Source organism: Narcine bancroftii, chromosome 5, assembly GCF_036971445.1.
Source record: "Narcine bancroftii isolate sNarBan1 chromosome 5, sNarBan1.hap1, whole genome shotgun sequence".
Lineage (NCBI taxonomy): Eukaryota > Metazoa > Chordata > Chondrichthyes > Torpediniformes > Narcinidae > Narcine > Narcine bancroftii.
Window position 1 is genome coordinate 174,444,474 of NC_091473.1, and position 12,386 is coordinate 174,456,859.

A 12,386-nucleotide genomic window follows, 5' to 3' on the forward strand; every position below is an offset into this window, starting at 1 on the left:
ACAAGGTCATGTGAATATACCTTTAAAACAGATTTGAAGCGTTCGAATACCATCATCCTGTCCTTAAACTTTACACTTTAATATTAAAATTCCACTGGTAAACAAACAGCTGCCTGATGAGTAAAATTACATGTATTTAGGTATTCATGTATAAAACTACTTTTCTAATTTCAAAACATTGCACGTACGTAGGAAAAACACAAGAAATGCTTCAGACAAGGTCATTACTAAACTTTTGATTTCAACTATTTATCATAATAATATTAAATATCAATCTACTGAAATAGGCTGGAATACAAGGACCAGACGTAGATCCCAATTTGCCAATTACAGTCCACGCAGGTTTCCACTAAAGTGGGTTTGATGTGCAGAAACCTCAGTCCTCAGATCCAGCAGCAGTTTGGATGAAGATTGGTCAATGGAAGATGGACTTCAGAAATACAAACCCTGACATGCTAGGCCTCTTATAAAACTCTGTCCAATAGTTTAAAATATATCTAACATCCAATTTCATTAAAAAATATAAGATAAATACAGTAAATCCCCTAAATCTGGAATTCAAGCAACCGGCAAAAAAAATGAGGGGGAAATAAATGAATAAGAATTTAAATAAAAATTTAAAATTGTAAAAGTAAATGTTCTCCGAAGTAACACACAATCCCTTCATGAAGATGGGAGCAAGCATTCAGCCAGTGGAGCACCCGGGTTGTATAAATAAAGTTGTGTTTGAATAACACGGCAGCGTCCAGGATGAAGAGTCGGACAATGTCGCGGGGGCAACTCTCCCAAAGAGTCTCCCTATCCCTGCTGAGTATTACTATATTAAGTGTATTAGTAAGGCTTTATCTTTAAACTTGGAGGAAGGGGTTAATTATGATGGCGACATAGTTAGCACCTCGCTGTTACAGCGCCAGTGACCAGGGTTCAGATTTATGGGAATTATCTGATTAAAATTAACATTACAAAATTAAGGACTACAATATTGTTTTTTTTCCAAAATACTTGCCATTTTACATTGTCTTTTAAACTGTTTATTCTTAATGCTGGTGTATTAGTTAGGCATTGTAAGAGTGTGCCTCAGGCAACAGAAAAATTCACTTGTCCAGCATGCATAGTCCATTGGTGCCAGATACCAGGGATTTTTATTGTAATTTAAAGATGAAAATCCTCATTAAATTATTTAAAATAAATTTAAAGAATAACCTGCCTTTCCTTTTGTTTTCTAATCTTCCTGTGTTTTGATAGCCCACACTAGTTTACGATAGGGTCACATAGGGAGGTTCAAGAATCTGGTACCTATTGGATAAAGTTAAAAAAAATGTTCTTAAATCTTGAGGAGCTGGACTTCAGCCTGAAAGTAGCAGTGAGATGAGCTTGAGACCATATTGATGGGGGTCCTTTTTGATGTTGGCTGTCTTCTTGAGACAGCGTCACACATGGGTGTCTTCAATGAATGGGAGAGAGGTACTCATGATAAACTTGGCTAGATTTGGTACTTCTGCATCCATCTGTGGTCTTGGGCACTTGGGTTACAAGACCATAAAGAAACCAATCAATACATTTCCACAGTATACCTACAGAAGTTTGATAAGAGTATTTGACAACATGCAAAGCCTCCTAAGACTTCTAAGAAAGTTGAGGCATTGGTGCGCTTTCACCACAATTGCTTGGGCTGCAGGAAAGGTCCACTGGTATGTGGACTCCCAAGAACTTGAAAAATCTAACCCGCTTCACCACTTCCTCTTCAGAAAAGACCAGGTACATGGCTCCTACATAGGTGGCAAAGATGGTGTTGTGGTTAGTGTAATGCTATTTTAGCGTCAATGACCCAGGTTCTAAACTGGTGTTGTAAGGAGTTTCTATGTTTTCCCTGGGTTCTCCAGTTTCCTCTCACCCTCCAAAATGTACAGGATTGTAGGTTAATTGGGCATCATGGGTTTCAAAGGCCGGAATCGGCTTCTACCTTGTGCGGTAAATAAAACTTTTAAAATTTAAAAATACTGTTCGTAATAATGAAATAAATGTTGTTTTGTGTACTTTACACCAAATTGCAATGAGGATCATTATACCAATTCTTCCCTTTTATTGCTCTCTTCCGCATGTGACTACAAGAATGGAAACTTTAATTACAATCATGGCCTGCAATAAATCAAATTTCTTTAAAAAAAGGCAAGGGTGGTCTGACTCTCATTACTTATTTTATTGAAAACCAATTATAATTAATGATAAACTCTAAAACGATCTTTAATTACATTAATGTTGATCTATATACAAAGGTACGGAGGAAACCAATTATTTGCAGAATTACATAACGTTCAGTCATGCCACATGACAAAAAATAAATAAATATATTAGAAAAAATACTCATGAAATAAACATAAAACATGCAATTATGATCTAATCTTTTAGTATGATCTTGTTCCTTAACCACCGTGGCAAAATGGATTACATATTGGTAATGTTAAACAATTACTATCACCTACCAGCTTGTGCTCTTTGAGTTTAATTTAATTTAAAGAAAAACAAGATAGCGACAGGCCCTTCTGGCCGTCCAATTACACCCATGTGACCAACTAACCCATTAACCTGTGCATATTTGGAACTTGTGTCAGAAGAGTGTACAAACTCTTAACAGACAGCGGTGGATTAGAACCTGGGTTGCAGGTGCTGTAACAATGCTGCATTAACCATTGCACGAACCATGCCACTCATATTATCTGTTTTGAACAGTGAGACATGTTTCGGGGAGTTTAAAAATCATGCAGGTTCTTGCTTCTTCCCCAATTTCTACCCCTATTCATACCCAAGCTGATCTGTTTTTGTTTAACATACACTAGAAACTGCATCTAAAACATACATACAGCACAGAAACAGGCCCTTTCGGCCCACGAGCCTGTGCCACCCAAATACACCCCATTAACCTACAAACCCCCATGTTTTTGAAGGATAGGCGGAACACTGAGCATCCAGAGAAAGCTCATGCATACATGGGAAGAATGTACAAACTCCTTACAGACAGCACCAGATATGATACCAGATTTGGTATCAAACCTGTGTACTACACCACTGCACTAAACAATACGCTAACTGGGCCAACTTAATACATGCTATTGCTAAAATCAGACAGGGGAATAGAAAGTTTTATGTAATTTTAGTTTAAACACAAGGTTTTTACCTACCTGTCTCCTCCATTTTTCTGCTTTATGCAAATCGCTGCACTCTGATGCAAGGAATGGTCTCCTCTCCTACTCAGACAGAAATCAATGTTTAGCTAATGCTAAAAGGGGTCACAATGCTTTATGGCCAAGTAGCCCAAATAATGAACATGCCAAAACATATTAGTCAACTATGAAAATATTGGAATGCATATGTCTATTTTTGAATATTTTATTTACATATTTTAAAGCCCTTCATGCAATCAATAAGAAAAAAAGAGAATATTTCAAATACAAAGAGCTAGTGATCTAAGATACATGATGCCTATAATCCTTCATCTCACACACCCTCCCAAAGAGAGATTTAGTAAAGAAAGAAGAAATCGCAAGGGATAAATAGTAAGAGTGCGAAAGAAATAGAGAACACACAAAAAAATGAGGAATTGCCAGGGATCCATTGTCTACTCCATAAGCTTCAAATTTCCACGACTTACCTAGATCTTGAGGGGACATTGACGCAGGTCTTGAGGATGGGGGGGGGGGGGGGGGGCGGGCAGGCACAGCTAAAGATTTGCACCCACATTTTGTAAATGTCGCTGCATATTTTTTAAAAAATGTGCCATACTTATTTCTTAGGTTATAGGTAATCTTCTCAAGGGGATCACAATGGAGAATTAGACTTGGTGAACAAAATGGTTCGATTTATGTTGGGACAGTATGACAAGCAATAAATGTAAGATACAGACTGGTACAATATAATTTTTTGCACCAGTTATATCTCAGGCCGCAAAAAATAAATTAATTAAAATCAGATATTTTGGATCAATGTTTTAGATGTGGCGAGGAGATAGGAACCTGTTTACATTTCCCAAGGTGAGGCCCTTTTGGGAGGATCTAGGGAATCTCCTAGAGCAAATTATAGGAATTAAATTTTCACAGAATTCAGAACTGTTTTTCACTGGGAATATAGTGGGCCTAAAATGAGGCTGACCAAATAGCACACAGAATTTGTCAAGATCGCACTGGCAGTGGCCAGGAAATGTATAGCAGTTACTTGACAACCTGATTTCCATCTAGGTATAGCTCACTGGAATGCGGAATGCACATAATGAATTAAAACTGTTATTTTGCTGGAAAAATTCTGTTCGTCTAGCATTACTTCAAACATAATTATGAAGGGATAATTATGCAATGAATAATTTTGTCAACCAGCCACATATTTTTGCATGCTCAATGTCTTCTACATAGTTTCCTTCACTTTAGAAATCTTAGAGCAGCTTGTACATTGAATTTAATAAAAAATTATTATCAGTAGTACATTCTTTCATGTCTGAAAATGACAATTTACTAACCTTAACTTTTCCATCTTCCAGCTGGGCCTGGCGAAATCTTGCCAAGGCAGTCCTAAACAAAAATAATTATAATGGATAATAACTCACCTCTCACAAATTGACATGGATCTGACTCTGCAGCAGAGTCTGTAAATTTATTTCAAGTTATATACCTTGAAAACCCTTGAGCACTTCCAATATATAGGGAGATAACGACAAGATTTTGTAATCACTATTAAAATAATTTTGTAACTAAAAAGTTACTTGATTTCTAAAATGTATAAGTTAATGTTAATCCAAAAAATGAGCAAAGGAACGACAGGCTTGAAATCAGTGATTCCCAAAGTGGGAGCTGCCACCCCACTGCGGGCAGTGGAAAGATCCAAGGGGGCAGTCAGGGAAAAGGCAGTATTCCGAACCTTCAGTCTTGTTATTATTCAGTCTGCTGCAAAGTTTAATGAAGAAGCCAGTGCAGTACTGGAGTAGCAGTAGTGAGCAAAATAAATGGCTCCAAGGTGTTCTCGCGAGACTGGTCTCGGTGGCTCCAATGTTGTACCCTCTGCTCAGCACTGCTACTGCTACCAATCCCCCCACTGCTCAGTGCTACCACTATCCAACCCACTAACCCCTCCCCCACTCAGCGACACCACTAACCCCCCTCCACCCTGCTAACGCCGTCATTATACCCCCCCCCCCCCCCCCCATCCACCCTGCTCAGTGCCGCTGTATTGGTGGAGGCCTGGAAGCCAAGGGGGCAGCAGCCCAAAAAGGTTTGGGAACCACTGCTTTAAATGAACTTCATACACATTTGAGACCTTTTAATTTTAAAAGTAATTCTGCAGTGACTTTTACATAGCTAGGAGTGAAAGTAAAACACATAGGAATGCAAGTGACTCTTCAAATATGTTTTAGCATAATTCAACAAAATGAGAGATAAAGCTCATGATTTCAAAACACAGCAAATACAACAGGTACAAGAAATCATAAATGAATTTTTAAACCCAAAGTTGTCATGAATGTTTGAAAAAATTCCCTCCTAGCTTGTTCAATGAGCACAAGATGAAATAGACATAGGGTTCAAACTGAACAAGGTTATTTAATCCAAGTATGAGATAGCAAACCACTCCAAGTTCTCAAGTTGGAAATCCTTGCACATCCCCAGGGGAAAAAAAATACAAACTGCAAATACTGGAAGTCTGAAATTTTAAAAAAAGCATCTGTGGAAAGAGAAACAGAGTAACTATTTCAGGTTGAAGAACCTCCTTCAGTACTGAGAAAGAGAGGAGGGGAAAAAGAGTAGCCAATTCTGGCAAAGAGGCTTTGACCCGAAATGTTAATTGTGTTTTTGTTTAGATGCTACCTAACCTGTTAAGTGTTTCAAGCACTTTGTTTATATTTCAATACCCAGAGAAAAATTAATTACTGGAAGGAACCTTTAGGCAAAAGAATAACATTTCTTAAAATTAGATCAAGATTCTTCAAACTGTTTAGTTCATAATCTAGTTTCATTCCATCATTTGTGATGGATTCCAAACCATTTCAAGGAGAAAATTACAATGGCAAAATCTAATTACAACCAAGTATTACGAGCAACACAACCCAAATTTACCATACCAAGCACAACCCTATAGTACCAAAAGATAATCCATAATTAGTCATTTTATCTTGGGTCCACCTTTTCCAATTACACTCAAGAAGCAAATTTCTGGAAAAGTGATTTAATCTATATTGTTAGTTATCATATCAAAATTAAGTAATCTACAAACCATCCAAAAGGCAATCCTATCCGTCAATGTGCCAGGAATTACAAAATGGTGCCGGGAATTACAAAATGGTGCCGGGAATTACAAAATGGTGCCGGGAATTACAAAATGGTGCCGGGAATTACAAAATGGTGCCAGCAACAAGAAGAAATAAGAGAAAGAGTCAGCCATCCAGTCTGTCAAGCCTGCTCTGTCATTCAGTGAGACCATGACTGATCTGATAGGCTCTTTTCCCCCTACCTGCCTTTTCTGCATATCCCTTAATTCCCCTACTAGGTACAAATCTATCCAACATTGACTCAAATATATTCACTGAGGTAGCCTCCTCTGCTTCAATGGGCAGCAAATCCCATAGATTCACCACCCTCTGGGAAAAGCAGTTCCTCCTCAGCTCCAGCCTAAATCTACTACCCTAAATCTTAAGGCTATGTCCCCTAGTTCCAGAGTCCCCTACCAATGGGAGCAATTTACCTTCCTCAATCCTACCTATGCCTTTCATAATTTTCTGATTCCCCTCTCATTCTTCTAAATTTAAGTGAGTACAGTTCTAGATGACTTACTTTCCTCATAGGCCAACTCCCTCATCTCTGGAATCAACCTGGTGAACTTTCTCTGCACCACCTCCAAAGCCAGTACATCCTTCCTCATAAGACCAGAACTGCATGCAATACTCCAGATCCAGCCTCACCAGCATCTTGTACAGTGGCTGCATAGCTTCCCTGCTTCCAAATTCAATCCCAACATTCCATCTGCCTTCTTGATAGCTTGCTGCACCTGCAAACCAACCTTTTACAATCCATACACAAGCTCTTCCAAGTCCTTCTGCATGGCAGCATGTTGCAGTTGCTTGACATTTAATTAACACTGGACTACAATTTTTTTCCCCCCAAAAGGTTTCCTCCTGAAAAAAAATTAGGGTTTATGATAGACAACTTCAAGCTAAACATAAAAAATAATTTCAGATTTGTTATATCACTTAAGAGGATGGAGAAACATTGAGTTGACTTTTATTAAATTTAGCATGTGACACAAGCTCTCAGGTTGACTGCACAGCGGAGCCCAGTGTTTGTCTTGGTCACCAATTTTACAGCCGAAGTAGAGATCATAGGTTTTCTTAATAAGTGTAAACTGGCCATAAATTTAACAGAATGTATCACAGCTGTACTGGATCTTCCTGAAGACAATAAATGCTATTGTTAAATACACCCACTATGCTGAAGAACCAACAAGAACTCAATCTATAATCAATGTAATGCACAGCATTTGTATATGTGAGCTGCTTTTATAGCCTGTCTGCATCTATCCTGACTGTATGCCCAGGCCTCAGACAATATTTGCAAAGCACCTGCATTAGTGCATGCTTAAACTGACCAAAACAACTTACTTTGTGGGATTATATACACATGTAGACAAAATATGACAGGAAATCACTAAAATTCTAAAAAGCAGGACGTGAAAGGAAATTTTTAAATATGATTTTCATGAGTAGCAGCCCAATATCCATAAATGTACCCAAAAGTGATCAAGGAGCAAAATCTTTGTTGTCCAGTGTAATCTGATCTTCCATTTTTCTTTCCTAAGTGGATAATATTCACCAATATTGTACTCCAAGGCAAATAATCACAAACTAATTTTCTCTTGCGCCATAAACTATAAATTTATCTAAATGTTTTACTTATGGTGACAAGGACTTTATTCAGTTCTCAAAATGGCATCTTTATTGCAAAAGCAAGTACATTTGTATTTGATGATAAAGTCCAATCAGCTGAAGAAACAGGTGTACAAATATTAACAAAAATCAACAAAATTTTGAGGAGCTGCATTTTATTTTAATTAATTCAATTACATTGAAATAATTTACTTACATTGCCTTCTCTGCATTTCGAGCCTGTACAAGCATGGAAACATAGCAAACGAAAGAAAATTATAAATCAAAGAACTTTATGCAAATATTTCAATCAATTAAAAAAGCCAACACAAGTCTAAAAAAGTGTCACTCATGTGATTATTGAAAAGAAATTCCTGCTAAAAGACATGTATATAATATACTTAGAAAGTTTCCCAACCAACTAATTAACTAGGTTTATCACCAAGACTTTGTGTTTCACTGCCCTAATAAAACACGTAATATTACAATAGATTAGAGCAGCCATTCGCACTCAATCCTTTTTGGCTATGGTCTCTTAGGACTGTGCTCAAAGTTTATGGACTCCCTTCCCTTTAAAGCAGTTAAGTTTAGTTGTTTTTTTTCCATCCTTCTCTTCTACCAATTACGATTTCAGTCTGTAGCCCACCCCCACCCCCACCCCCACCCCACCCCCACCCCCACCCCAACCCCAACCCCACCCCCACCCCAACCCCACTAAATATGCTCTGGACCTAAGGGAGCCATATGGCCCTGTTGAGAATGGCTGGATGAGAGGGACACAACTTTATAATAAGACTGGAAAGCATTATTGAATTAAACTATTGTTTGTTTTTTTTTAAATCTAAAACTAGCTATATTATAAATAAAATTTACCAGAAAGCCCAATAGAGGTACATTAGTTTCCTGGACTAATAATGTGAATAAAGTGTTCTTTCCAAAATATAAACCTTTGTCAAGATCTGGAGTTAATCCATCGAGTACTTCAATGACCATATATACAATGGAAAGGATGGTGATTAATCCCAAAACTGAATTAGGCCCACTCATGTTAATTCTGTTAACCAAAGGAAATGTGATAATCACTGGGGACTCGATGGTCAGGAGAACAGATAGGCGATTCTGGGGCCACAAAAGAGACTCCAGGATAGTGCGTTGCCTCCTAGATGCTCAGGTCCACAGGTCTCTAAGCAGGTGCAGAATATTAAGGGGGAAGGTGATCAGCCAGAGCTCGCAGTACACAGTGGTACCAATGACATAAATGGGGAGAAAACTGAACATACCCAATTGCAAAGCCATTGATTCCTGAAAGTTTAGTTATTAGCCACAAACAGAAGGGTAAAAGTTGTCAAACATGAATTACTGCCTTCAAAATGCAGAGTACTTTGGAATGTGGAATCAAGTAATGATTAAGGAGACAGCAGAAACTAAATCAAGAGATATAGTCATAATGGATTAGTGAAGATCTATCCTAGGGCCTTCACGTCAACGCAGTAATGAAGAAGGCTTGCCAATGAGGAGATCTGGTGTGTCACTAAAGACTTGCAAATTTCTACAGGTGGAGAGCATTCTGACCAGTTGAATGGTACGGTGGAACAGAAACGTAGGGCAGAGAAAAAAAATAAAGCTCCAGTGTGGTTAACTCAGTGCCACCATGGGCATCAGCCTTCAACCCATCAAGGACATCTACAAGAGGTGGCATCTTAAGAAAACGGCCTCTATCCTCCAGGAAATAACAAAAATAGGTGATATCGAGAAAGTGGGAGGGGAAAGGAAATTTTTAATGTGATTTTCCATCAACAGCAGGCTCACTCCTACAATCAGGAAGGAGATAGAGGCACCTGAAGCCAAGCCCCCATTCTTCCCCTCTGCCATCAGATTGCTGAATGGAGAATGAGGCAGACACCACCTCCCTTCCTTCCACCCCCCCCCCCCAACTAATGTATATATCTTTTAAAATGCAACTGATAGCAATTTTTGCCTCTGCGATGCTGCCGCCAAACCACGGATTTCGTGGTTCCATAACCATGACAACGAGCTCCGACTGCGCATCACCCAGAGAGATGATGCGCGGCTTCGCACGCGTTTCCGGGCCGAGGGAGAGACGAGGCCCTTCCCGGGAGTAACGACCACCTCCATACGCACCATGGCGGCGTTCACTCGCACACAGATCCCTCACAGCCGCCGCCGCCGCCAACCCGGTCGGAGACCAAGTCTTGAGGTCGAAGGTCGCGACAGCGACGACGGTGATTGGCTGGACGCACGGGCGAACCGGGCCGATGGAGAGTTGGCGCGGAAGCCACCGCGGTCACGTGACCCGCGTCTGCGCATGCTCCCGAAGAACTCGGCGGAGGGGCTGGGTGGAATGGACGAATGATATCGCCCGTCTCTCTCAGCTGGAGGTTGCAACGGGAAGATTTGTTTGATGTGATGCCGATTACTTATATTTTTAAAATGTTGCTTCTCTCTCTTTTTTTTTAGCGTCGCGGCGCCGTCCACAGTAAAGATCGCGGGGTTGGTTTGGATACAGTCGAGACCGTCTTCTGCCTCCACGTCTGATCGGAAGTAAGTCCCAGACCTTTGTGTTTGGGTGAACTGTCCCCTTTCCAGTCTCTTTCAGTGCCTTCCCCCATTGTCTGCCTGGTCGCACCTTGGTGCCCACCCCCCTGGGTCTGCTGCGCTGGCACACTCGCCCCAAACAGTGAAGCAGCATTTCATCCGTGAATCTTGCTCCCGATCCGTTAGACTTTGTTGAGTCTTTCCTGTTAAGTCCTATTTATCCAGTTAGAACATGTATACAAACATTGTAGATCCACCGAACAAGTTTGCAGGTGAAATGATAAAGGGTGTCATCGAAAGTGCAGATTACTGCAGGACGAAAAATGACTAAGTTGTAACACTGCTGGAGGAACACCACAGGTCAAACTGTACTTTACCGAGCAGATAGATCCATAACCAAGGTTTCGGGCTTGAGCCCTTCAAAGTGTGAAAAGATGGAGGCAGGCTCCAGAAGTACAGGGTAGGGGCAGGAGGTAATAGATGGATAAGGGAAGGAGGGCACACCAGCAAACGGGGGTGAATGGAGGGGGAATGCGAAGGGAGGGAGAACGGAGAGGAAGCGAGCAGAAACCAGAAAATGCCATTTGGTTGGAGAATTAAGTGTCTCTCCTCCAATTTACAGGCAATTTTGATTGTATAGTACATGAGGCCGTCGACAAACATGTCTGTGGGAGTGAGGCGCAGAATTGAAATTGTTGACCACTGGGAGACACAAGTGAAATGGTTGGTCATTACATTAAAGTCAGTTAGATGCACAGATAAACAACGGACAGAGAAAATACAAATGGAATGTAATCTTGAAAATATGTGGTAATACTTTTTGGGGAGACTTTTAAGGTATAATGAATAATTAGATTTTAAAAGGTGCTATGGAAGTGTATATGTCCCAAGATTCCCTGAAGACAGCAGCAGATGGTCATTGATGTATATTGAATATTTTATTAGCTGGGGCATACAACACAAGAACAGATATGGTACAGTTGTATTAACTAGTTAGGCCAGAGCAAGTGCATTGTTGAACTTGACTCCACACTATCAGAAAAGATGTGATAATGCTGGAGGTAGCACAGGGGTTTGCCAGTCCTGAAGGGTTTTGACCCAAAATGTTAATACTCCCATTGCATCCTCAGACGTGGCTTGGGGGGCGTGGCAAGATGGCGTAAGGAACAGACGTGCCTTCCAGTCCTCTCCTGACTCTAACTTATTGTTTTGTCTTTAAGTGCCCGTTAAAACTTTTTTAAAAAGTTTATAAATAGTATGAGGTGTTGAATTAATACCTCAGACGTGGCTTAATCTGCTGAGTTTGTCAAGTTTATTTTTTGCCTGGGTCGGATAATTTCAGTTTGATTTGTTTTCCTTGGAGCAGAGACCTGATTGAGGTGTACAAGCATATGACCAGCATAGACTGGATAGTGAGAAATCATTCCCTTGGGAGAGTTGTCCTGTTAAGGGTCGTGGCTATCACATGACAGCACTGCCCACTACATCAGAAGAGGATCAAGGTTTGGCCCTGCCCCACCCATTAGTGCACACCTTGCCATTGGACATTTTAAATTTCTTTCTATTTGGCTTTGGGAATTGACCACCTTGTTGGCACCAGGCCATTGGGTCACTCTAAATGACCTCCCAGCCCTCTAGTACTATAAAGGGGATCGCCCTCTTTATGGGACCACCCTGCTTCACTCCAGATCAAGTACTGCAGAACAGTGCTGGAGAAATCATTGGTAAGATATGCAGTTAAAGGGTTGAAAGCATTTTAGTTAGTGTCCCTAGTAGCATAGAGCCATGCTTGTACTGTTATGGGGTGGTGGGTATCGTATTTTTTTTCTTGTTGTATGTACCGTTTGCTTTGTGTTATTGCTGTTCCCACTCATCTAAATTTTGCATGTATGTTTTATTCCCTTTACCATTTTCCCCATTCATCTATAAATTG

At 40.2% G+C, this 12,386-nt stretch overlaps 1 protein-coding gene across 1 annotated transcript in view; it reads right to left on the reverse strand.

Annotated features, from left to right (window-relative positions):
* The window catches only part of isy1 (ISY1 splicing factor homolog), a 31,778-nt gene extending 21,577 nt beyond the window's left edge, over positions 1 to 10,201 (reverse strand). Inside the window, exons 1-4 of the mRNA XM_069939821.1 lie at positions 10,040 to 10,201; positions 8,115 to 8,137; positions 4,508 to 4,559; positions 3,180 to 3,245 (exon numbers count right to left, since the gene is read on the reverse strand). Of these exons, the coding sequence (XP_069795922.1) occupies positions 3,180 to 3,245; positions 4,508 to 4,559; positions 8,115 to 8,137; positions 10,040 to 10,042 (144 nt within the window). The 5' untranslated portion in view covers positions 10,043 to 10,201. The remainder of the gene's footprint in view (positions 1 to 3,179; positions 3,246 to 4,507; positions 4,560 to 8,114; positions 8,138 to 10,039) is intronic.
* Between the last annotated feature and the right edge of the window lie 2,185 nt (positions 10,202 to 12,386).